This window comes from Myotis lucifugus, unplaced genomic scaffold, assembly GCF_000147115.1.
Source record: "Myotis lucifugus unplaced genomic scaffold, Myoluc2.0 scaffold_791, whole genome shotgun sequence".
NCBI lineage: Eukaryota > Metazoa > Chordata > Mammalia > Chiroptera > Vespertilionidae > Myotis > Myotis lucifugus.
In genome coordinates, this window is record NW_005871839.1 from 130,867 (window position 1) to 157,506 (window position 26,640).

A 26,640-nucleotide genomic window follows, 5' to 3' on the forward strand; every position below is an offset into this window, starting at 1 on the left:
GCTATATTCCTGGGGGCGGGGCCTCGGTGCGGGGCGGAGGGCGGTGCTATAGCCTGGAGGGCGGGGTCTCGGGGAGGGGAGGAGAGGGCGGGGCTGAAACCTGGAGGGAGGGGCGGGACCGAGGGGGCGGGGTCGTGAGTCACCTGGACGACGCGGGGTGGGGCGGACTTAGGTCAGGGCTCTGCCGAGGGACCACCTAAGGGTGGGGAGGGCACCAGGTGGGACGGGGGTGGGCTACAGAGCCTTACCGGAGGGGCGGGGACCTGAGCGGCTCAGGTGGACGTCCCCCCTCACCTGGGTCTCGCGGCCGGAACCTGAGGCCCGCGATCTGGGGTGAGCGGGGTCCTCACGCGACCAGGGGCCTCTCCGGGACCCGAGACCCCACTCCGCCCCCAGTGCCCGGTCGGAACCCCGCGCACAACCGTTCGCTCCGGGACAGGGACCGTCAGCCAAGTCACCTCGGTTCTAAAAAGGTGGGGTGCCCTAGCGGCCATCTCGGGACAGTCGGGCACCGCCTTTCCCTGGCGGCCACCGGGCAGAGCTGTCCCAGCCCCGCGCTACCTGGCCCAGGTGTGCACCGCGGGCCCGCCCTGCGCCGGGAGGCGGGGCCGGAGGAGCGCGCCTTCCTCTTCCTGGCGCGGCGTCCGCGCTCGAGGGGCCCCGGAGCGGACCAGGCTCGGTCACAAGTGAGTACGGAGTCGGCCGCCGCCGCCAAGCCAGACCCGGGGTCGGGACGACTCCTCCCCTTTGCTGGGGCGGGAGCTGGTGGATGAGAGACGGTGTCAGGGGTTCTCGCTGTTGCGCACCTATTGCCGCTGAGGCCCCCTGCGCACCGTCAGGAGTTAGGGGTGACGCTGAGGTCCCCTGCGCACCGTCAGGAGTTAGGGGTGACGCTGAGGCCCCCTGCGCACCGTCAGGAGTTAGGGGTGACGCTGAGGTCCCCTGCTCACCGTCAGGAGTTAGGGGTGACGCTGAGGTCCCCTGCGCACCGTCAGGAGTTAGGGGTGACGCTGAGGTCCCCTGCGCACCGTCAGGAGTTAGGGGTGACGCTGAGGCCCCCTGCGCACTGTCAGGAGTTAGGGGTGACGCTGAGGCCCCCTGCGCACCGTCAGGAGTTAGGCGTGACATCAGGAATCTGCCCCACAGCGGTTTGGATTCAGGGCTACTCCCACTCGTTACAATTCACAGAAAAATTCTTCCGAAGTTTTTAATTTTATCGATTACAATTTGTTGTTTGTAAATATCTAATATTTAAAAGGCCATGGATTTGCATCATTTTCCTCCCATTTTGTTTGAATAGGTGATATTCTAGAACTTTGGTGATGGTTGAGTTTGGCTATGCTTGAGTTGTGGGGGCAGGAGGCAGAAAGAGGGGGTGACTGTGCTTGGTGGGGGTCCCTGAAGTGACAGCCCTGCAGCTGTCACCTGGCCCTCCCTGCCATCACCCCACAGTCTGAGGTCTCTGAGAGCCAAGAGCCCACAGACTGCCCGTGGGACCCTGTGGATCTGAGGCAGGCGGGGCTTCCTCATTCGAACAGGTGTGAGACTGCTCTGCTTTGGTACCTGAGGAAAGGGAAATGAGATTTACCCTGCTGGACGGAAACCTGTCATTTTCGCCCCCTTTCAACCAATATTTCTGGGTCACCATTGCTGCTCTAACCATCTGAGGGGTCCACATGTTGGGATGTTAGTTGGGGAATCTCTGGCAGGACCTCTGAGAAACGGCCTCCCGTGTGCTGCCTGCCCCGGGGAGGTGTCACAGATCACTGTGTTGGAGGTTACAACAATCAGAACAAGTTCCACCCTGTTTATCATGTTTCAGGAGACCTGGTTGCTTGGCTTACTGTTCTGTTTACACAAAATTTCTGTATAGTGTGTAAATACTACCCCTCATCTTTTGTAAGATTGGAAAAAATAATGGGAAAAAAATCTTTGCTCATCAAGAGTGCTTCGACGCTTTTAAAAAATATACATATTTTTACTGATTTCAGAGAGGAGGGGAGAGGGAGAGAGTGATAGAAACATCAGTGATGAGAGAGAATCATCGATCAGCTGCCTCCTGACACCCCCCACTGGGGATGGAGCCTGCAACCCAGGCATGTGCCCTGACCGGAAATGGAACTGTGACCTCCTGGTTCATAGGTCAAAAGCTCAACCACTGATGATTTGACACTTTTATCTCATTTTAGAATCTTTGTTCTCAGGAGACTTCTCACTGTTTAGAATTAAAGGGATGGTGTTTCCAAAGGAAGGAAAGTGATGCAGGTCAGAGGGGAAGAGTGTCTGAAAGCCAGGCTAGTGGGAGTCACAGAGCCCTCCACACCCGTGTGTTTGCAAGTGCATCCTTATAGGAAATAACCCCATGCAGTTTAAGACCTAAGCACACTGAGGTTTGTTTTCTTTGGGAAGAGTCCATTTTTTACACCAAATGATCTGGCCAGAGTGGAACGTGTCTTCAGCTTCGGCATGGAAAGGGTCAAGGTTTCCTGGGCTGGAAGTCATGTTTCACTCCCGACTCTCTGTCCCCTGGCTGCACCTGGGGTCAGGGAACTAGAAACGCAGCCCAGGCCCCACGAATGTTTGGATTCAAATGGTTAGTGTTGTTTAAAGTTTGGATTAGGAAGGTTAACGATATGGCCAGAGAGACCGGTTTTGATTTCTAGAACTGACAACTTTGTCTCCTTAAGTCAAAGGAAGTACTTAAACCAGGGCCACAGAAACATCAGAAGTGGTTTCAGAAACAGTGCCCATGTTGCCAGGCAGTGGTGTTCATGGTTGATGTTCCAGCAAAGGTTCTAGGCGAAAGGCAACTTTCAGAAGCTTGCATAGATAGGTGAAGTTTCTTTTATTTGGGCTAAGGTTTAATCAGTTCGAAATATTTCTAAATTTTGTTTCTTTGATTTTGGTTGAGATTTTATCAATTTAGTTAATAACCTCTATTTCATGTAAATTATAAGGCTTAATAATGAATGGAAAATTGAAAAACTGTTTCTAAACTTTTAAACTTTTCCTAGAGATACCATTGAGAAAAATACTGGTCTTGTTGATGGAAGAAAAGTTTGGGAAACCCTGGAGTCCCTTGCGTCCATTCCAGACCCTTGGTGGAGGGCAGGTTGGAGACTAGTCCGTTTCCTCACCCCCATGGCAATGCCCTTCAAGAACGACCCTACATCCCTGTTTCCCCCCAGACCCAGCCAGAGTTTATTCCCTCTGATCAGCATGTGAATCGTTTCCACATCCTAAGCTCATTCGGAGCTTTTGCGATTTCCAAAGTAAAAATTTTCTCCCCAGCCTTTTATAAACTCTTTTCTTCATTAAAACAATGTCTGAGTATGAAATTTTTCAATTATGTTAAGTTCTTTTTAAAGAAAACTTTACATCTAAGTTTCTTAGCTTGAGGTTTGGCAGCCATCCTCCTGTTAGGAGGAAACTCAAATGTTTATAGAGAATTTGCTTTGCTTTGGATTCAAGAGACTCGAGACTTTCATGATCATTCAGACGCCCACCGTGGTTTAGCATGGAAGGGGCTTCTTGAGTGATGGCCTCTGTCTCCATAACTTCAGCAACATGCGGATCAGGCTCCGCACACTCCATGTGTAGTCGGGGCTGCGGTGAGCCCCGGTTGATGTTGGGAACAGGAATTACAGCCAACGTGTAGCTATGCTATTATTTGTTGGTTCTGACGGGAAGTCACTATATATAAACTGTGGTCAGGCAGTATGATTTTATCAGAAATTTAACAGAACCTGTATTGTTGAAACAAAGCTGCCAGGCCCTTCTGTAGTTGAGCTGAACACAGCCGTATCCTCACTGTGACCAGTTCGCAGTGACAGGGGACTGTGCCTACACAGAACTCGGGCTCGCAGATGGAGCAGTGCATCTGCAGGCCTCCTGGGCTGCATCTGAACCCCAAGTGTTTACAGAAGAGAAGAGGCGGGACCTGCCCCTGCAGCAGGATGTTTGCAGCAGCAGCTCTCAGCTGTGGAATTTGCTTATTAGATGGCTTGATTCTGCTTGGGTGTGGAGATCAAAGTGGAAAGGTTTTGGTGGGGGTAAGATGTATGCATTGGTTACTATGCTTTAGTTGCACAGGCCAGAAACCTGGGCCAGCCGAGCCCCGGTTCTCTCCCTCCAGCTCTTCTGCATGGCTCCCCTCATGGCTTTGTCTTCAGGCTCTCTCCGTACACCCCCCAGGGGGTGACATCTTGCAGCAAGTACCTGGAGAAAGGTTCTCCTGGCAGCGCCCCCACCAGCCCTTGGCCAGGTGCCCATTGTGGACCAGCTCTGGTTAGGAAATCGAAGTGGCCCAGGAGGCACGTTGGGATCATCTGTTTCACTTGAGGTGCAGCATCAATGGAGACAAACTGGTGCTGATTCCAAAATGAAAGACACAGGTGTTCAGCAGAAGGAAGAAAGTTCACTAGTTACAAACTCAGTTCCGACCTTCCTGGCTGGAGGGATGTGGCGGCGTGAGCCTCGCTCATCTCAGCCTGAGGTGCCTGAGGCCCCTTGGAGCACCTGCTTGCTGGTCTCGTTGCACTCAGGTCTCCTTCCATGTTTGTTCTGTTTTGTTCTCCCTTTTCTGGGAGGACCTGGAAAGGACAATGTAGGGCAGAGGGCTATCAAGTTGTACCTTGCTTCTCTCTGACCCTGCTTTCTCGCAAGGTCTGGGAAATGCTACCGAGTCTGAGAGTATATTTGCTATTAGTATATTCTTTTATAAATCCACCAATTTCATGTGAAATGAACCTTTTCTACTCCTCAGGGAATTAAAGGGGTTTAGCCTTTAATTCCCCCAAACCTTGCAAATACTTTATTCATTTAACAAATATGTATTGGGCAATTACTGTATGTCATTATGGCATGTGCTGGAGATACTACAGTTAATAAAATAAAATAGTCAATGTGCTTATCCCCATGGCACTTACATTCCCAGTGAAGGGCATGTTCCAGAAAGATCAGATACAGACAGGCAGACAGACAGACGGACAGATATGATAGTAGTACAGGCATACATATTTGACAGATATGATAGACGGGTTCTAGATGATAGATAGATAGATAGATAGATAGATAGATAGATAGATAGATAGATAACAGACATATTACCCATGGCATAGACCAACTATGATGAGAAAACTTTGAGGGATGTAAGTAGTGGAGTAATATTATCTGAGATATTACTTAGATGGAGAATTTCTTTGGAGAAATGACCATAAATTCAAGACTGGGAAACCAATGAGGAGGCTGTTGAACAGACAACACAAGAACTGATTTTCTCTGGGCCAGGCTGGTGGCTGGGGAGCGGGCGATGCCATCAGATTCTGAGCGTGTGTGGAAGGTTCAGGTTCTGAGAGGGTGGGTGTGTTGATGAGCATGAGGAATGGGAGTCACAGCTGGCCTAGGTGTGGAGCGTGAGCGCCCAGATGGATGAGACCTACCTGGAGAGGAAGCTGGGAGAACAGGTTGGGGAGGAGGCGGGACGTCACAAGTTATGTTTGGATGTGTTTAACTTGAGATGCTTGCCTGATACTTGGGCCGAGCAGATAATTGATATTGTGAGTCTGGAATGTAGGGGAAGATTAAAGAGTAGATGAAACTTGGAGAATGATCTGCCATAGATGGTGCTTCACGTCACAGAACCTGAGGTTTGAGTGCAAAGAAGGAAGAGGCTTGGGAAGACAAGAGGACCTGGAAGGAGGCGGAGAAGGAGGGCCAGCCACGACTTTGTCGCCCTTCCTGGAGGCAGCTCCAGTCCGTGTTAGCAACTTGGTGGCATCTTTTTAAAAATGTGGCTGCTGTGTCCCTCACCACTCAGACCAGACATGGGCAGGTTTGTCCCTGCTCCTCAGGTCACTGGTTGTTCTGTGAGGGCAAAAGGGGAGAAACTGTGCCCAGGGGCCCCTGAGTCAGTAGGAGGCGGGGCCGTCATTTAGGACCCTGTCATCCCCCACAAATGCCCAGCAGTGGAGGTCGGCCCTGCCAAGATTTCAGTTATGTGAGGGGCTGTGCTGCATGGTTTCATGTAGGAGCAGCATGTAAAAGGGGTCTTGAAGACTATTTCAAGAGGTCAGAGGTTGGCAGTTTTTTCCCTAAAGGGCAAGAGGGGACATGTATTGGGCTTTGTGGGCCAAGCGGCAACATTGAGGCTATATTATAGAATAAAGGTTAATTATTTTAATATATAAATTAATAAGAAACAGAGAAATGCCCCATAAATAGACAAGAAATATTAAAAAGATTTTACAGAATTGGAAAAATATTCAACATAACTTGGGGAAGAACAGATTAAAAATACACTGAGAATTTTATGATGAAGAAAAGGGTACTGGGTTTGCCATTTGCTGTAAACAACTAGAAACTGGGCAAAATATAAGGAATGTCTGTTTTCACATGTTGGACAACAGGCGAGTGGCGAGTGAGTCCCAGAGAGGAAGGAGGCCCAGAGCGTGTGTTCTTGTTGGATGAAGAGCTCGTGAGCTTAGAGAGGCTCAGGCCCATGGCACTTGGAGAGCAGAGGGCGTAGAGAGCTCAGGGAATCTCAGAGGGATCCTGGAGTCCTCGGCTGAATGAGAGGCATTATTGGGGGACTTGGAAGGCAGGCAGGATAACTGCCAGGAGCTGTGAGGGGAGCAGCCCTGGGCGGACACAGCGTGGGAACAGCAGTTCCAACCAGCCAAGGGTGAAAGAGCTCAGTGAGCCCTGAGGACGTGGAGGAGAGAATACCACCCTAACTGTAGGGCCAACGGTGAGCTCAAGACTATGTACACACCGGAGCCACATACCAAAGTGTTCGCCTAGGCAGCTAGTTAGTTACTGACAAAGAAAGGGAGCAAATGGAGGCCCTGGCCAGGTAGCTCAGTTGGTGAGAGCATCGTTCTGAGACGCCAAGGTTGCGGGTTCAATTCCTGGTCAAGGCACATACTACAAGAATCAACCAATGAATGCATAAATAAGTGGAACAACAAAATTGGTCTCTCTCTCAAATCAATAAATAAAAATAAAAAAGAAAGGGAGCAGATGGAGCCAGACATCTAATTAAGCATTAAGCCAGGTCTACTACGACCTAGAAGATCCTCTGACATCCCAGGGGACAGCACATTATCTGCCAAACAGAGGCCAATCCCCAGGGGGGAGGAAGGACTGGTTTCCAGTCCCCCCAGGGGACAGCTGGCTGTTCCCCCAGATTCCAGAAGGGGGGGACCAGTAAAAGAGAAATTCCTCTGCTGAGGCATGTGCAGTAAGAGCCTAGATGGCGACCAAAAAGGGGAGGAGTCTAGCCTGGGAAAAGGAAGGGATTGGGTAGGGGGAGGGCCCATCACAGCCCTCAGCGATTCATGTGCTTCCTCTCTGTAGCAGCAGTGTGGGCCCAAGCGCAGCCTCAGCAGAGGACCTGCCCATGGGTGTATGACACCCAGGGAAGTTCTGCATCTCTGGGTCCCGGCCCTCCTGGGCCTGATAGCCGTGGTTGCAGGCTTGCGCCCCAGAGGCTGGACTTCTTCCACACTGGACGGAGCTGAGCCCCCTGGTCATGGATGAGACACTAGGACTTGGGGACAGTCCCTTGTTTTCGCTCCATTAAACCTTGCCACTATGCTTCAAGTCCATGGGTCCCCGAAATGCTTTCCTTGCAATTCTGTGGAAGAACCCTATTTCCACCAGTAACAAAAGAAAGCCTTGACTCACTGCCTGCTCACAACTTCTAGCAACCACCACTTTCACTAGAGATGGGTAGACACAGGAAAACATAATCCATAACTAGGAGAAAAATCCATCAGAAACAGGCCCAGGCAGAACAGAGATGATGCAGTGAGCAGACGAGAGCGTAAAAGCGCCTTTTACAATACGCTGGAGGATCTAAAGAACAACATAAGCACAATGAGCACGGAAAACAACCTGTGGAACTTCCAGAACCAGAAACACAGTCTTTAAAATGAAACATTGGAAATAAACTCACAAAAATTCTTAAAAAAAATTAAAATAAAATAAAATGAAACATTGATTTGATGGTCTGAACAGCAGATTTCACATTAAACTTCTTGATTTCTTTGGCTCTTCTGGTCCCCTGTCTGGAAATAGGGAATGATCTTGTTTTAAAATGTCTTCTACACCCAATGTTGCCTCCCAGTCTTTGGAATTTCCATGGAATTATTATGCCAATGTGAATTCCCCATGTGCATGTATTGAACTTTGATGGTCTGCTGTTAATCTGTCTCTGTTAATTTGGTTATTAGCCCAGAAGGTGGGAGGAAAAGTATTACTATTCTTTAGCCCCCACACAAGCAACACTGGAGTGCAAAGTGCTGTACAAATGCTAGCCTTTGTTACTTAATCACTCAATTCCCAAGTCTCCTGGAATTTTACTACCAATAAGGAAAATCTGTACAGACCGCTCAAACATTTTTGACAAAAATAGCCAACTATGTTAAGTTTTACATTAGCTAACATAGACAGTTATAAAGTACATCTTTTTAAAATTCCTATATAATAAAAGGCTAATATGCAAATTGTCCCCTCGACCAGGAGTTCGACCAGGGTTTGGGGCTGGCAACCGTCCACAGCCCCTCCTCCGGCCTGCGTGAATTCGTGCACCGGGCCTCCACGATTTTAATGTTTCTATTAGTATTGGGTTGAGTTAAGAATTACAGGGAGAACATACATAATTGGGAGATTGAACCAGATTTTGTTAAGATCCTTTAGAATCCTATGATTTTATAATACCTGAGATGTTTAGGGTTCCCAATCTCCTAGTGAATTTACTTTACTAGGAAAATAGAGATGAAACAATTAGTAATTGAGGATTTCCAGTTCATTTTCTTTGTCTGGTAGGGTATGATTTGTTAATGCTTAATTGTGTATGAGAAAAAAATGAAGTGACAATAAATTTGTAACTTCTATCTTTTTTTAAAATGTTCTAGTGAATAACCCTATACCTTCTAATTTGAAATCGGAAGCAAAAAAGGCTGCTAAAATTCTAAGAGAATTCACAGAAATAACTTCCAGAAATGGACCTGATAAGATCATTCCTGGTAGGTAAATAAAACCGTGCTGTGAATTTCTAAATTTGCTTTGCTTTCTAACTTGCATGTTGCATGCCTTGACTTCAGGCTGCCAACCCCCTGAGAGAGCAAGTCCTCACCCACCTTTTTCTCTTGGCTGATCCTCCCAGCTGTATCTCACCTATTATGGCCGTCTCGGGGTTTTTGAGCCCTTACGATGTTGCGTTTGCAGAAACAACATAGAGGCTGAGCTGGGAGTTGGGGACCCCCCACCTCTCAACTGTCCTGTAACCACATTTTATCTGTAGCTCCAATGTGCCCTTAAGGCTCCTTGTGAGAACCCAGGAATCGGCCCAGCACACCTCTGTGCGTGAAATCTGCTTGCACCTGCTCACCTGTTGTCTCTGACCTTTGCAGCCCACGTGATTGCCAAGGCCAAGGGCCTTGCGGTTCTGTCTGTGATAAAAGCTGGGTTTCTGGTAACGGCACGAGGAGGCAGCGGGATCGTGTTGGCTCGACTTCCAGACGGAAGTAAGTGACGTTTCTTCACGTGGGGAGGAGAGAATCCTGCATATTCACTGTTCTGTTTCCATGTGAACACATTTCACAGGGAGTATGGCAGGCTTCCCACGCCCCAAACCTGTCATCCTGAGGGCTCCCTGGGGTGTGTCCTGGGTATCAAACAGCTCAGGGCCATGAGCTGTCACTGTTCTCTTCCTAAAACATTGGATGAGATCCAGGTTGACCTGGCTTTGTCTTGTATACATTTGTAGTTCTTTCATGGAGCAAATATTAAACAGGACAAAATTCGCATCTGCTGTTACGTATGAGTTCTTATTCCTCAACTTCATGCCACAATGGTTTTCTTTTGTTTTGTGGAATTTTATAAGAAAATGAGAGCCATCTGTAGCTCCTGTGGGAAGTCATTTGAACGAATATCCCCAGAGCAGAATGCTATCAAGATCAATATAATTTGGTTTCACTTTCTGCAATGAAACCTAATACTTGATTTCTCAGAGGTGAAATCGAAGTGTGTTTGCCTTGAACCCCAAGAACCAGCATGGAGAGTAAGACTTAGAGTGTGTGCAGGCCTGCCAGGACCAACTAAATGCTTCTTAGACCAACTGAACATTGCTGTTCAGCCCTATAAGTGAGCACATTTTGGTGTAAATAGTTATTTTTTCGTGTAGATAGTTTGTGGGACATTCACCAACAATAGGTACATCTAGGTGTCTGTGGGGCACACAGCCTTTGAACCTCAGTCGCTGGACCCCCCTGTGGAGGTATCCCCCCAGAGTGAGAGTCCTCCAAGCTATGGCTCAGCTCTCAGAGCTGGAAGCACAGCTGTGAGACAAAAGCGACAGAATTCTCTCCTCTCAAGCATCACCCCAATTTTTATGGCCAGATTTCCCAGTAAGTAGCACAATCAAAGTGGGGGTACATTCAGAGAGAGTCCACGCCGGGTGAGCCCCAAATCTCTAAGAAGGCCTCAGCATTGTAGGTCCCTTTGGTCACTGACAGATGACTATGCAGAAGGTGGGGGTGCTATTGGCCTCTGGAGTTTCACTCTGAGCCCTTATATTTCTCTCCCATCTTGCCCAGTGGTGGCTGCTCAGGATAATTTAAAAGCTGCCCAAATGAGGCACAGAGAATTCCCGGATCCCTGCTGGATGGGGACAGAGGCAGTTCCTAACATAGGGAATGGAAAATAATGTTGGCATTTAAGACACTAATTTCTGTCATCAAAATTTCTGTCTAAGTCCAGACAGATTAGTTCTGGGTAGACTCGATAGTTATCATCTGGAACGCATGCAGGAAGGAAAGTCTGATTTAGAAGCTGATAAGCATTTCAAGAAATAACTTTATCTGGACCATTCCACCCTCCCCCAACCAAATTAATGTTTTTTCTAGACTTGTTTAACCTGTTTCTATATCAGACAAAATAAGCATAAAATACTCATGCAAATGCAATTACTGTGCTTAGTGTCCAAATGTAAGGAAATATATTTTACTAGAATTTTAATCATCTGGAATGTATAGCCTATTCCTTGTGCTTTTACTAGGCACAAAGGGTGTCAAACAGTTTTTGCCCTTGGAAATGTAAAATATAAACTTGTAGTATTGTGTTACCCTCAGGGTGGTTATAATCCTAGTAAACTCTCAATCCTTTTACTCTCAGATCTACGATAAAATTCTCACTAATGGCTAGAATTACTGCTCAATTATTTTGTAAAACATGTTGATTGTTGAAGTTGTCAAATGCTAAGTAAGTTTAGTTGGTGAGAATTCAATAGTTTGGTATTAGGCATGTTTATTGAGAAAGATTAGACAACATGTATTTGTGAGTCTGAGACTCATAATGAGTATCTAATATTTTTAACTTAAACATTATATATAAAGAACATTTAAAAACATAGAGGAAAATGTCAGATTCTTCTTATTTTAAAAAGAAACGGTATTCATCCTCATGTTAGCATTTCCCCTGATATTTGCGTGATGGGTCTGACTTTGGAGTGACGTGTGCTTGTTTTTATTAGAGTGGTCCGCACCTTCCGCCATCGGGATCGCGGGGCTCGGTGGAGGATTTGAAATCGGAATCGAGGTAAGGGGCCAATGGTACGCATACGATCATGAATCCTCCAAAAGCAACTGAAACCTAACACCTGGAAGTGAGAGATTCCCATCCGTGTTTATTTTACCAAAAACCTATGGAAACGGTTCCCTTTTATCCTCTTGATGAACCTCTCCCTAAACCTATCTCATGTGACTATCTTCTTCCTTTTCTCTCATTGACATAAATTTTTTTCATTTGCCGTATTTCCACCTTTGGGGTCTGTAGAACAGCTATGTCTCAGGCTGGCCACACGGGCGATGTGTCAGTGACTCCTCACGCCGGGTTACGGCCACTCTTTCCACAGCCTTGGCCTCCACGCACCACTGGGGCCTGCTTTGGGGTTTCTCTCAAATAGCATTTACTTGAAAGACAATGAGAGGCCCTGGCCGGGTAGCTCGGTTGGTTAGAGCGTCGCCCCAATACGCCAAGGTTGTGGGTTCTATGCTTGGTCACAGCACATATAAGAATCAACCAATGGCCCTAGCTGGTTTGGCTCAGTAGATAGAGTGGCGGCCTGTGGACTGAAGGGTCCCAGATTTGATTCCGGTCAAGGGCACATGCCTGGGTTGCTGCTTGATCCCCCGGGTGGGGCATGCAGGAGGCAGCCGATCCATGATTCTCTCTCATCATTGATGTGTCTATCTCTCTCTCCTCCTCCCTTCCTCTCTGAAATCAATACAAATATATTTTAAAAAAGAATCAATATTTTAAAAAAAGAATCAACAAATGAATGTATAGATGGGTGAAACAACAAATCAATGTTTCTCTCTCTGTGTGTGTCTTTCTCTTTCTCTTTCCCTCTAAATTCAATCAATAGTTTTTTAAAAAAAGGATGATAGACTAAGTAATAATGACTTCAATAAATCCAATGTAGCAAAGACTACTCATGAGTGTCTCCATGATGATTCCTTGGAAGCTGGATGTGGGCCCTAGTGCACGTTAAGAGACTTGAAAAACAAGTGCAGTAACATGAAGTCCTCTCACCCAGTAAATGCAACAGAAAGATGTGAGGTAAACATGTTGCAAGACGATGTGCTTGGTTGTCTTCCCAAAGCAGTTGGGTCCAGTGGTGGAGCCGCAGGAGCGAGGACTGAGCGGGCAGCACCGTCCAGTTCCCGCCGAGCGCCTTCCAGCGCGTGCTCTCGGTCAGCTCACGGCCTCACTGTAACAGAGGCGAAGGCAGCCTTCCCTGGGGTTTACAGTAAATGAATCTGTAGGTGAAACTACTGGAATGCGTAAGCTGTGAGAGGAGGCGTTGGGAGGAGACGCGGTGTCTGTCGCCCGAGGGACGGGCCTGTCATTTTTTCCGTGCTCGCCTTGGGTGCCACCAGCGCAGCGGCGAGTCTGGAAAACAAATGCGTTCCCCACGCCGACAGGCCTTGAGCGTCCTCGTTCTAGGTTCGCTTAGACTTAGAGAGTGAGGTCATAGCGACAGGCACTGGGAAACGTCACTGTGTTTCTTCCTGATGGTTTGAACCTCTGTGGCATAAAATGAAGTGTCTGCTGTGCATTTCACGGGGACTGGGCGCCAGGCCTTGGCAGGGATGTCGATGTGGACCTGTCCTGGGAACCAGGGCCTCTGGGCGGTGGCCTCCACCCCACTCCTGTCTGTGCTCTCAGCTTGGCTTCCCTGAGGGGTTAGTTGCCGGAGTACCTGTGATGTTCCCCTCCAACCCCTGTTTGATCTGTTCTGTCATCGCTGTGACAGTTCACTTAACCTCACGACACCCCTGTCACCACCTGCATTACCAGGTTGCTGGGGGGAGTAAGAGATGATGCACGAACCCTCACAGTGTGTCAGGAGTTCGCCGTCATCGGTGGAAATGTCAGCTGCTTGCATCCTCAGCTCAAGATGAAAAATATGACTGTCCTCTTCTTTCCCTGTCTACACTGAAATGCTTACTACAGTGTATATATTATATTTGAGTTTTAATCAGCCTATATTTTAAATAATAGTTAAACATAATTATTTTTACATAAATGGGTTTCTACATTTTAGGTGTCGGATTTGGTTATAATTTTGAATTATGGCCGAGCGGTAGAAGCTTTTGCAAAAGGTGGCAACCTAACCCTCGGAGGGAATTTGACTGTGGCAGTCGGGCCTTTGGGAAGGTGAGTTCTGTAAAATACATTGGAACAGCTGTGGGATAGAAAAGTGTTAAAAACTATATATTAACGTGTGTTAAGAGGAAACTTGAATTCACATGAAGCAAAGTTACGATCTCTGTATCTCACAGAAGGTTTGAGGTTGCTTACAAATAAGAAATTTACAGAACATAGCCAGTGTGATAAAATGAGAAAATTTGCACACACAAGAAACGAAACATTTCTGAAATTCCAGCCATTGTATTTTCTGGAATGGAACACAAATTTCACATTAAACTTTGGAGCCAAAGCAAGTTAACCTTAACTGGTGAAGGGCGGTGGGGATCAGAAACGAAAAGGCTCTTTCCAAACTGAATTATGAAAAATCGAAAAGGAAGTGTCTCACTTGAGTGTTGTTTGAAACACAGTGGATTTTCCTTCTCTGTTAGTGAAGTACTGTTGTGCTCACTGAGCAGTTGAGGAACTTTTTATACCCAGACTGTTTAAAGAAGTCACACGGTAAAATCGTCGGAAAAGATGTCTAAGTTCCATGAAAACCCTCGGTGTAAAAGAACCCAGTCTTGGCACCTGGAGAGTATTCCCTGTTTGGGGAAAGGAAGGCAGGAAGATGAAAGCTGTCCTTGTGTCCTCGGCACTGAACCCCGGGGCTGAGTCCGGGGCCCTGTCCTTCCCCTCGACCCCCCTTCCCTGCACCCCTCAAGCCCACGCAGGCCGGCCACAGGAAGCGAGCGTGTAAAGGCCTGAAGGAAGACAGGCCAGCCTTGGGGTCAGAGGTCAGCGCTGCCCTCGCACCGTCTGTGGGTGCAGAGCCTCTCTCAGGTGTGAGCTAACCCTCTGTTTCGCAGGAATTTGGAGGGAAACGTCGCCCTGCGGAGCTCGGCCGCCGTCTTCACCTACTGCAGGTCCCGGGGGCTCTTTGCTGGCATCAGCTTGGAAGGCAGCTGCTTGATTGAAAGGAAGGAGACCAATCGGAAGTAAGTGTAAGGCGAGTAATTGTCATTGATGTAAAGAAGGTGTCGTGAGAAAAGAATGTTTGGTAAATGTATACAGCGCTAGTTCCTTTGTCTGTTCCTTTTTTAAATCAACAACATATGACTCCGAGTGGGTGTTTCTTCATTTAAAAATTCAATGTGAGATAATATGTACCTACTAGAGGCCCAGTGCATGATATTCGTGCACTTGGGGGGCGGGCCTCAGCCCGGCCTGTGCTCTCTCGCAGTCCAGGACCCCTCGCTCCTTACAGCCGCCTGCAGTAGAGGCAGGAGAGGCTCCTGCCACTGCCGCTACTCGCGCCAGCCATGAGTCCTGCTTCTGGCTGAGCAGCGTTCCTGCTGTGGGAGCGCACTGACCATCAGGGGGCAGCTCCTGTGTTAAGCATCTGCCCCCTGGTGGTCAATGCACATCATAGCGACCGATCATTCTGCTGTTTGGTCAATTTGCATACTTTTATTATATAGGATAGAAAGCTTAGAAAACACAAAAAATTAAAAGGGAGGAAAACATTTTACCCCTTTAAAGATTATTCACCGTTTGTTTTGTTGCCTCCTAATATTTTTCTAAGCATACTTTTCTTTTGTTTTGCCACCTGTGATAGTAGCATAAGCTCTTTTTTAAAATATATTTTTATTGATTTCAGAGAGAAAGGGGAATGGAGTGAGAGATTGAAACATCAATGATGAGAGAGAGTCATTGATTGGCTGCCTCCTGCAGGCCTGCTACTGGGGATTGAGCCTGCAACCCTGACATGTGCCCTTGTCTGAAATCGAACCTGGGACCCTTCAGTCCTCAGGCGATGCTCTATCCACTGAGCCAAACCAGCCAGGGCAAGATTCTATTGTAAATCCTATTTCTCACTTAGCATTATAAGAATCATAAATGTAAGTTAATGGTTCCATAGTATTCTATGAGATGGATGTGCCCTATTAGGTATATTTTTCGAGCATTTTTAGAGGCCCCGGGCTAGTTATGACCTGTAGGTCAGTCAGAATGTGTCTCCTTGTGAAAGTTTCCTGTTATCACACTCATTCTTCCATAAAAGACAGACCACTTTACACTTTTTAAAAAATGGATTTGGATGTACTTACAGACCAAGAGGAACTTTCACTCTAAACAGGCATCTGGCTAATTTTTCCCAAAGCAGCTCTTTGAAACCTCCTCTAAAATATGTTTGCTTGCCCAGGAAAAGGTAAAGCGCCAAGACCTACAGAAGCACTGCTTCCAGAACCTGGTGGGGATTCGTCCCTGTGGGAGCCAATGGAGCTGACCAGGTGGTTCACAGCAGACAGACTGCCCCCCCCCCGCCGCCCCCCGCTCCCAAAGAGAGAGAAACCCATGCAAAGTCAGTGCCAGTCCACTCACTATTCAGCAGCACTCGATCGCATTCCATGTAAGCACCCAGGCCAGACAGCAGGGAGGATGGGGGGACGTGTAGGGTTATGGAGCTCTCCATCAGGAAGTTGAGGTGTTTTTACCTCGATTTTATAAATCTGAGAAATACAGGTTAAGAAAGCTTTTAGGGACTTCTGGCTTTAGACCTTTGGAAGACTTTCCCACTCAAGTTCATCTAAATTCTGGTAAAACTAAAACACATATAATCAACTGCAGGCCTTTCAAACATGTAAGGCAGATCCTTGTATGATTTTGAAGCAAATATCCATTTAAAGAAATTGCAAAGGCATATAGGTTGAAATAAAGCCTTAGGCTGGGGTGATTGAGAAACGTAAAAAATAAAAACCTGTAAAAATGTATCTGCTTGTAGGTGTATTTGCAAAAGTGTTGATATACTGTACCACATATGGTCACGTATGTTTGTATAGACAAGTATCTGTGTGTATAAGTGGTGTGCATTTTGTATTTTGTGCATATCAGAGTATTGAAGGTGGTGCCCCCAGAGGTGAGCATGGGGGTGCATTCCGGGTTAACGTGGGTATGGCTTGTACTTAGTTTGAAAAGTAGTGTATGAGTACACACACAAACAGGACTTCCTCTAGAAAGGATCCGTGTCTATAAAAGAAATGTTCTTGATTTGACATTTCTTTTTAGGTTTTATTGTCAAGACGTTAGAGCGTATGACATTTTATTTGGAGACATGCCGCGGCCTGCTCAAGCGGAGGAACTTTACGAAATCCTTGATTCGTTCACTGAGAAGTATGAGAGCGAAGGACAGCGGATCAACGCAAGGAGAGCCGCCCGGGAGCGGAGGAAGGCTCCGGTGCTGTTGGTTTACTTTCTCTGTGGCCACAGGACACCTCCCTACACAGAGTACTCTGTCCTTGAACCAGCTTCCTAATAACCTTGAACTCCCTCGTGACCTCATTTACCTAAAGTGCTTGTGAAGATGTCCTACAGCCTTCACATGCCACCTGCACAGGTTTCAAAGGGAAACGCAGTCCTTTCCCACGTGGCGTTTCTCCAAAGGCGGGACTTTGTCATTTCAGTTACCCACACGGAGGTGTGGGAGGGAGAGGGCTTGTGGGCCTTGGTTACCGAAGTCCACAACCGCTTTCAGTCGCTTAATCCGCCTTAAAGAATGGAAACTGACTCACAGAGTTAGAACTGTCACTGCCTCTCCCAGCCACCACTTACTGTGCCTGCAGGTTGTCAGAGGGACCTGGGCCAGGTACGCTTCCTGTTACAGGGCACCCCCGGGTATGTTGTGGTCCAGCTCAGCTAAGTGCCCCAGAGCAGCACCTGTGAGCATGAGGGACTTCATTTGTCAGCGCACGGGGTAGGCTTTGCCACACGTACTCATTAGGAGAAAGGCCTTGTGTGCTCCTAGGGAAAATGGGATTTTTTATTACATGCATTTTTTTATTCCTCCCAAGGCTCAAGAATTACCTCCAAAACCACTGTCAAGACCACAGCCATCATCTCCACAGGGCCCGCTGAGCTCCGGCTCTCAGAGTAAGTATTTTTTTGCAATTCAAATACAATGAGAATTAAGCAGTTATTAAATATTATTGTTAAGAAATGGAGCCACATTGTTGAATTTTACAGTTGAATAAAAGAACTAGTGGGTATTAAAGAAAGAAAAGTGAATGCCCAAGCCTCTTCTAAATGCCCAAGTCACATTCTCGTGGCTATGATTTGTTAGGATCTCTATTCTCGTTCAGAAGAAGCGGGTTTAAAATGGGAACAAAATAAGCCTGTTTTTCTTATATATTCACAGATTCCTATTTCTGAATATTAATTTTATCCTCATCTTGGGATCTCAGGGTTTCGTAAGGTGGTTTTAGAATAGACTGGATTACGCAGCGCCATGTCCTGGCCTTTCCATCACTCTCTCTGACGACGGTCACTCTTAGAATTCTGCTTTGCACATGGAGAGGTCACCAGTAAACGGCATGCATTCAAGCAGGTGGTGCTCCGTGTAATGTCGATTGTCGGGGAGGCTGTGCCGGGCTTTGGAGAACAAAGATGAGGCTCACTTGGGTCCTGCATGGAAGTGTGACCGAGGCCCCTGGAAGGAAGTTGATGATGTCTGGGGAGTGCGTGCTGTTTAAAAATTATTTCCGGGGTTATGCAAGCAAGGATGTTCAAAAATCTCTGGCTTGGGAGTTACGAGCTTTTAGATTCAGGTGTTTTAGGATCACGTCTGTAAAAAGACATGTCTACTAGTCTGTTTGCCATGGGTGTGTCACTATGAGGCCTGCATTGTGGCTTATGTGCTAAGGTATCAGATGTGCCTTAAGATATCATGCCATCTCCCTTAAGCCTGGTGTATGTTCTGGATTTCCTCAGGCATTCCTTGATTTAAAGCATGATAAAATAATGGCGTTTATATCAATTATTTTGATTTACAATATTTGCTTAGCAAGGGCAAAGTTTGGCATTCTTGGACACTTTATAAACTATAAACTAGTTTTCTAAATGTTTCCCCCCATCTTTTTTTTTTTTTTTTTGCAGGTGACAGAAACGAATATAAACTCTACCCTGAGCTTCCCAGCTATCCTGAGAGAGTCGGTAAATAAAAATATCCACATAAAGTGATTTATCTCCATCGATAGCCACAAGCTGTCTAATTTCTCTGGCAGTTGTAAAACACCTCAGGGACAGTATTTGACACCCTTATTCGATGTACTGGAATCCACATGGTTGTGAGAAGTACTTCATTTTTAAAAAAATGTGACGCTCTTGTTCTCTTACTTGCTCGACTTGGAGGTAATGAGGGTGACATGGAAGCCAAAGCGTTACCTGCTGAGCAGCACCTGGGCTCGGACTAGATGCTGCTGACGCAGGGCCACAGCCTTGTCTGGACGCAGGGGCCGGGTCACCAGCAGACACGTCACTGCAGCAAATGTGCACAGACATTTACTGTCCAAAAGCTGGGCTGTCCAAGGGCTGAGGTTCTGCCTCTTGTCTGGGCAGATGTGTGGCCGCATCTGGGTTACATTACGCACTGAGACAGGGAGGGGACCGGCCTTGCTAATTGGGAGCATCAGGGCAGCTGCCAATCACTAACTCTGATATAACCTGTTTCCTGTTCAGTGTAGCCCTGATTTGGGAGAGAAAAATGATCCCTATTTGAATTCAACTTGAATCTTAGGATGAAAATGGCCCATTGCTTCAGATCCTGCAGATCTCTGTTAAGCACAGGAATGTGACCCACCAGGCCCGCGTCCCTCAAGGCGCCTGTGAATGCCTAGGGCTCGCAACTCAGGGTCCCATGATCTCCCTTCCTGGAAGGACAGACCGGCTGGACTCACTTATTGTTTAAAGGAATTATTTTGTGGGCATTAAACTTTTCCTAATGGAAATTTCCCTACTGTTTACAGTGAAGAGGAACTTTAGGGCATTTCCTGCTTATTGCAGAAAAAGCTCACAGTAGGCTTTGGCATCAGTGGCCTGGGCACAGCCTCACTCGGGCGTGGCCTCCTGTTTTCCCAGTACCTGACTGGGGTTGGGTGGCGTGTGGCAGGCCTGTGTCTGCCTGTCTGTGACCCTCCCCCCGCCCCCACCACCCCGCCATCTCTGCTCAGACACATGGGGAAAGAGGAGGGCGAACATCAGCCTCCTCAGCCCAGCAGGACTGCCTTGCTCTCTGCGGCAGCGCAAACCACCTGCCCTGCCCTTACCCACCTTCCCATCACTGCTTCATCCTGGTTTCACCTGGAAACTGGGACTCAGAGGGAATTAGACAAAACCTGAGGGCGGGCAGGAATGGGGCCAGGTCTGCCATCCTCTCTCTTTCCTCCTCTCTAGTTCATATCTTTCTCTTTGAATTGTTCATCATAAACTATGCTCCCAGGACCAGTAAAAACTAGTTCAGTTATTTGTGTGGTCTCAGTAATGCAGTGATGCAGAACAATGCACCAATTCTTGGAAATTTGCCTAACAAACGTAAAATGCTTGGATGCATGTGCATTCAGTCTGTTGAACACAATTTGGTGCTTGTGTGATTGCTGAGGACTTGGGTATAATGTCATTCAGAGTGCCAGGAACAGACTTCGGGATTCAAACTCACTGCCTTGGGCAGGTCACTCAACATGTAGCTGTCCCATTGGAAGTGCAGGGGGGGTGGGTGCATGTCCGTGCCTGTCCTGTGCCCGACTCAGGAACAGTGACTGCTGCCTGTTAGCTTTGTATGTATCTCTCCTGTGCACTTTGACCTCTGTGACCACAATGTGTGCGTGTGGGGCAGCTAAGATGGCCTGACGGTCACAGGCACTCGCTTCCCTGCCTCCTTCTGTTATCCCAGGTGTCTTGGAACCAGAAGGAGGAGTTATTGGAGGGTTTTCCTTGTTTGAGGTTAATTGAGATCTAGTTTTATAGATGGAGGTGTAAATATCATTATTGATAAGACAGTAATTTTTAGATTGATTTTTATTTAACATTAACTTACATCCTTCTGACCTAATGACAATGAGGGCTTGCTCTGTGTCCCACTCAGTGCAGTTATCACGGCTCCTTTCGTGCCATGTACAGATGACTTATTGATACAGGTTAGCAGTCATTTAGCTGGTGTGGATTATGTCCAGATATATCAAAAATTTATTCTTTTTTGTGACGTTCTTTTAACCTATTCCTTCAAATGGATAGATAAGAAGTAAATATGCCATCAAGTATAAAATATGCAGAACTGTTTTATGATAGCAAAACAATATGAGTAATATCTCTAATATATCAGTGACTATGAAGGTGATTTCTTTAAGGGACTCAAAGGACAGCATGCAGGTGCCTTATAGAAAGACCTGTAGTACCATATTGTGTGGCTACAGATTCAGTGCTTCAGCTACAGTAGTTTAATTAAAGTGCTATTTTTATTTCTTTCTGATAGGCCAAGTTCAGTTTATTTTTTATTATATCATAGGATCTAATAAGTAACTGATTTTAGAATTCACTTATGTTTTCAGTATATCTGCACTTAGATGCAATCAGCAAGCATCTAATTGCTTAATTCCTGCAGTTATATGAAACAGAAATACTGAATTCCAAGTTGCTGAGCACACAGAAGGCATCTGCTTATATTTAAATGATGCTATACAGTTTCTAATATTTAATGCTTTTTGCTCAATTTTTTAAAATATATTTTTATTGATTTCAGAGAGGAAGGGAGAGCGAAAGAGAGATGGAAACATCAATGATGAGAGAATCATTGATTGGCTGCCTCCTGCATTCCCCCCACTGGAGATCGAGCCCGCAATGCAGGCATGTGCCCTGACCGGGAATCGAACCCTGGTCTCCTGGTTCACAGGTCTTTGCTCAACTACTGAGCCATGCTGGCCAGGCAGCCTTTGCTCATGTTAGCCACTCAATTCTCAAAGTATTTTTCCTGATATAATACATTAAATTCTACACATGTGTTGAAGTTTTTGTTAAACATACGCAGATATGCTTCTCGATGTGACCATTTAAATATCACCTCTGTTTTCAGAGAAAGGACCAATGAGGTGCAGAAATGAAAACATCCATGAAGCCCACAGGGAAAAGTTGCTGATAAAACTGCCACATATACACCCCTGAGCCAGAACCCTTGCATCCAGGGTCTCCACAGCCTGGGATAATGGAATCTTTCGTGATACAACTTTTAGCCCAAGTACCGGCTTTTCTCTAACAGCTGTAACTCATGGAGCCATCACAGCTACCCTATTAAAATAAGAAAAACATAAACAATATTATCATATAGGCTATTCAAATTTCAAACAATTATAACCACAAATATTTGCTAAATGTTTTGCTAAGTATAGAATAATGTGCAGTTTGACTTGTGAGGACTTAGTGTTATTACCAAACATTTGCTCTTTGCAAAAAGGAAAATCATCCTATGTAATATAAACCCAGCAACTGAACGGTGGAACGACCAGAATGACTGGTTGACCAGTCGTTATGATGCTCACTGACCACCAGAGGGCATATGCTCAATGCAGGAGCTGCCCCCTGGTGGTCAGTGTGGGAGCACCGCTCAGCTGACTGGGATGAGTAGTGCTCCCACAGCAGGCCGATCCCTGCAGGCCACACCCCCCACCAGTACACAAATCCCATGCACTAGGCCTCTAGTCTATCTATATATATAAAAGCCTAAGCGACTGTTAGACTGTTCAACTAGTAGCTATGGTGTGCACTGACCACTGGGAGCAGACGCTCAAAGCACAGGCATGGAAACATGGAACAGACTGATGAATCTCAGAGGGAAGGAGGGAGGGCAGGAAGAGATTAACCAAAGATCTTATATGCATACTAGAGACCTGGTGCACGGATTTGTGCACCGATGGGGTCCCTCAGCCTGGTCTGCGAGGATCGGGCCAAAACCGGCAGTCCGACATCCCCCGAGGGGTCCGTGCACTGGGCCTCTAGTAAGTATAATAATGATTCAATCACCCAGACCATCTCTGTGGGTTCCACAGGCCTTCAAGGCCTCAGAATACCCTAAGTCATTCATTTCTATCTCACCTACATATACTCCCAGTTTTTCCTATAAAAATGTGAGTCATTTAAATATTTTTCTTGTTTTAGGCAATTCCAGTCGACCCACAGAAGTGACAGCACTTTATTCTTTTGAAGGACAACAGCCAGGGGATTTGAGTTTTAAAGCTGGAGACAGAATCACAGTGACGTCAAAAACGGATTCGAATTTTGATTGGTGGGAAGGAAGGCTTCGAGGTCAGACTGGCATTTTTCCAGCCAACTATGTTACCATGAATTAAGCTTTATACTATTTTCTTCTTGGAGAATTACAAAAAATAATTGTTTCCTCACTGGATACAGTTAAGCAATGTTGAGCATAAGTTTAAAAATTTGGCAAGAATAAGAAACAAAAGAAACCCAAATTGGAAAGGATAAACATTTATCCTTTATGTAAAATAATGTATTCTTCCACCTATAAATAAATGATTAACATATATCTTTAAATGCTTTGTACTAATTTTATCACATATACTATTTAATAGTTAAGATCCTCAATTTATATGGTCGCAGTCCTTTTGTCTTTATTTTCGAACATCACTAAATGTTTGATTTGGCAATGTATATGCTAACTGTTTCTTTTCAGGCATGAATACACATATTTTTGCAAACTAGAAAAAAGAAATCACCTTACACAGGCAATTGGTAGTAATACTTAGAGTTGTAGGTATTAACTAGAATGTGAATCCTTAAAATTTATCTTGATAGCTGTAAAAATTGTATATAGAAATTTATAGTAGAAACACTATTACAAAGTTCAGCCACTATGCATTAAAAATATATCTATTAATTTTTATCTTTATAAGGTTATGTTTGTTCATTTCCAGCAGTACTAAAAGCAACTTATGTTGACATGGTTTAGTTGTCCCTAAGTAAATGATTTTCAAATGCTAAACTAATGTCTTGATTTTTTTTTCTTATTTTCTGTTTGTAAAGTAAGCATCGGTCCTGTGGTTGGTCTGCAGTTTAGCACCCACCTCCACAATTGGGCTGCCTGGCTTTTCTTTCAGCTTTATTAGCATTTAACTGACAGATAAAATTGTAAACTATGTAAAGGGGACGACATGATAACTTGACACACACCTACATTGTGAAAGGACTCCCACTGAGTCAACACATCCATCATCTCACACATTTACCTTTGTTTAAAATATATACTTCAGATGCAGTTGGTTCTTTATAAAATTCCATTCAGTCATCTTATGTCTTCTGATTGGTAAATGTAGTCCATTTACATTTTTTAATATGTTTTCATTGATTTCAGAGAGAGGAAGGGAGAGGGAGAGAGAGAGACACCAATGATGACAGAGCATCGGCCATCAGCTGCTTCCTACGCCCCCTCCTGGGGAATGAGCCCCCTTTGCACCATCTCAGTCCCTCTAACTCTCCCTAGGACTCCAGACTCTCAGCTCCAGCTCCGCCCTTGACAGCTGCTTGGGCACCTGATAGCATCTCCAGCCCAACTTGTCCAACACTCAGCTCGGGCGTTTCCCTCCTCCAATGCCTCCCTCGTCCTCTTCAGCAAAAGTGAGTTCTGTTCACCCAGTTCCTTAGGCCACATCGTCACGTAGGACCCATTTCACACCCACGTCACACTCACCAGTGATTTCTATCAGCTTCAAATACTTACCAGGCACCACTGCCTCTGTCACTACTGCCCCAAATCAGGGCCCCATCAGCCCAGCCCTAGACGACTGTCACACCTCCAGTTTGGATTCCTTTCTTCAACACAGTAGCCAAGACGATCCTCTTAAGAGTAGTACCTCCCACTCCACTTACCTGCTGTGTGTTCTTCATGACTTTCATTACGTACACACATGGTAACTATAATGCAATTCTTAGGGCAAGGAAAAAGGAGAAGACCCACATTTTCATCCCAGCAAACAAAGAGAACCTAGTATGTCCTCCTTTTCAAGCGCTCCTCAATTTTTCTCTCCTTTTAACCCAAAGGTAATATCATCCTGAATTTGCTATTTATTAGTTCTATCTAATTCTATGTTTTTAGTGTATATTTGTATATTTTTGAAGCAGTATGCGTTACTGTTTTGAATGCTTATAAAGCTTACAAGATTTAAACTTTTAAACTTTAAAAAATGATACAGTGAATTCATTCATTCACAATAGAATTATCATAAACTATATGATGTATACATTCAAGAAATTAAAAGATGAGGTAGAGAATTTCAGCAGAAAGTTGACACTATAGGAGAGCACAAAATGGAAAATTTGGAATTGAAAAATAAAATAAACTGAGAAAACAATACACGAATCTAACAGTAATTTAAACAAGAAGAGAGCCATTGGATTGAAGGTGGGTCAGAACACACATCCAGTCTGACGCAAGAAAGTTGAAAGTATTGGAGACACAGGAAAGACCTGTCCGTCTGCTCATTTTCCTGACCACGCTGAGGGCGTTACAGGATGTGATGGTGTTTTCCATGAGGCAGGACTGACTCCTTCTAGCTCCTTTCCCTGCAGGCTTCCCTAACTGCTCCCTGCTTACTTGACGTGTGAACTTTAGCATCAGCCTGACTATCACCAAGGGGCTGGGGGGGAGACTATTTTTAGTGAGATCGTGTTAAATCCATATATTAACAAAAGACAATGTGCATCCTCATGCTGCTCAGGTGTCCGAAGCAAAGCTAAGGTATGTCTTCTGTTTGCTCAAGTCTGACTTTGCGTCTCACCCCGTCTGTATCCGGCTCTCCTTGCTTTGAGAAGGTCTGCACTGGAGTGCATTGGCCATCAGCACTTCCTCCTTCCGACTGGACCAGCAAATGTCCGCAGGAACTGAAACCCTTAATCATGTCTGCGACGCCGGGAGGTGACCCTTCCTTCGGCCCCAGAAGCTTCTCTCAGGGCTTCTCCCTCCACCCGAAGCTCAGGGCCCAGAGGTGAAGACCAGCCCCTCAGAATCACAGTCCCCGAGACGTCAGTCCCTCAGAAAACTCTGCCTCCTTAGGATTCTGGCTTCGGGGAAGCAAGAAAGAGTCACTTCAGAATTGTTTAACCTTCCAGTTTTACATGGTCTGGTCCTTCAGTGGCCTACGCAGGTGTTTCCCACAACCAGTAACACCATGAGCCTCTAGAACAGCAGTTCTCAACCTGTGGGTCACTACCCCTTTGGGGGTCGAACGACCCTTTCACAGGGGTCGCCTAAGACCATTGGAAAACACATATATAATTACATATTGTTTTTGTGATTAATCACTATGCTTTAATTATGTTCAATTTGTAACAATGAAAATCCTGCATATCAGATATTGACATTACGATTCATAACAGTAGCAAAATTACAGTTATGAAGTAGCAACAAAAATAATTTTATGGTTGGGGGTCACCACAACATGAGGAACTGTATTAAAGGGTCGAGGCATTAGGAAGGTTGAGAACCACTGCTCTAGGTGGTTGATTAAAAGAATTACCGAGCCTTAAAATACATCTTTTCTTTCTAGCTCACAACCTGTGTTTAATGTATAACAAAATAAATAGAAGTTAATTCGTAACTGGGGCTCTGTGGGTGTTTTGATTGGCTCGGAGAGGCAGGAGACGGGAGGACAGAGCCAACTCTTGCTGTCGGTTTCAGAGGCTGGAACTGGGCCAAGCAGGTCATCATCTCCGACAAGGGCTGAGCAGAGCCTCCTAAGAGCCCGGACTGCCTCTCGTCACCTGCACAGAGGCCTTGCAGCTCCCAGTTTGTGAGGTGTAGACAGGCACATGCAGGTCCATAAATATTCCCACAGCCGGTCTCACCGCCCCTCGCCACTGCGCTGCCCCTCTGCGCACCTTTATGGACCAGAGCATACACGTGCGTGGAGCTTCGACCACCACCTCACTACTGACCACACACAAAAGCCAGCCAGGTATTCCCTCAGCAACAACTGCAGTGGGTCAGGTATCAGGTCAGGTTTGGGACCATGGCCTTCACTTTCCACGTCTCCCCCAGAAGGAAGCGGCAATCTGCGTGATAAGACCCCTGCCCCATCTCTTCCCCCAAAGAAAACAGGTACCTGCCCCAAA

At 46.1% G+C, this 26,640-nt stretch overlaps 1 protein-coding gene across 3 annotated transcripts; it reads left to right on the forward strand.

The window, feature by feature from the left end:
• The first annotated feature begins 208 nt into the window (after positions 1–208).
• On the forward strand, positions 209–23,414 carry SH3YL1 (SH3 and SYLF domain containing 1). 3 transcript variants are annotated; one of them, XM_023747079.1, is made up of 10 exons: positions 209–686; positions 8,919–9,033; positions 9,417–9,530; positions 11,537–11,601; positions 13,613–13,725; positions 14,565–14,693; positions 16,762–16,930; positions 17,544–17,622; positions 18,625–18,681; positions 22,672–23,414. In XM_023747079.1, exons 2-10 carry the CDS (start codon positions 9,006–9,008, stop codon positions 22,860–22,862), a joined length of 945 nt encoding a protein of 314 aa, XP_023602847.1. In that variant the 5' UTR covers positions 209–686; positions 8,919–9,005; the 3' UTR covers positions 22,863–23,414. The 3 variants fall into 3 exon arrangements, with proteins under 3 accessions (XP_023602847.1, XP_023602848.1, XP_006106331.1); XM_023747080.1 differs by having other exon boundaries at positions 209–473; XM_006106269.3 differs by having other exon boundaries at positions 210–686; positions 8,919–9,029.
• The last annotated feature ends 3,226 nt before the right edge of the window (positions 23,415–26,640 follow it).

Coding starts and splice junctions, on each gene's coding strand:
- SH3YL1 (XM_006106269.3), top strand. Junction 9,030..9,416: donor ACCTGATAAGATCATTCCTG/GTAGGTAAATAA, acceptor TGACCTTTGCAG/CCCACGTGATTGCCAAGGCC. Junction 9,531..11,536: donor GGCTCGACTTCCAGACGGAA/GTAAGTGACGTT, acceptor TGTTTTTATTAG/AGTGGTCCGCACCTTCCGCC.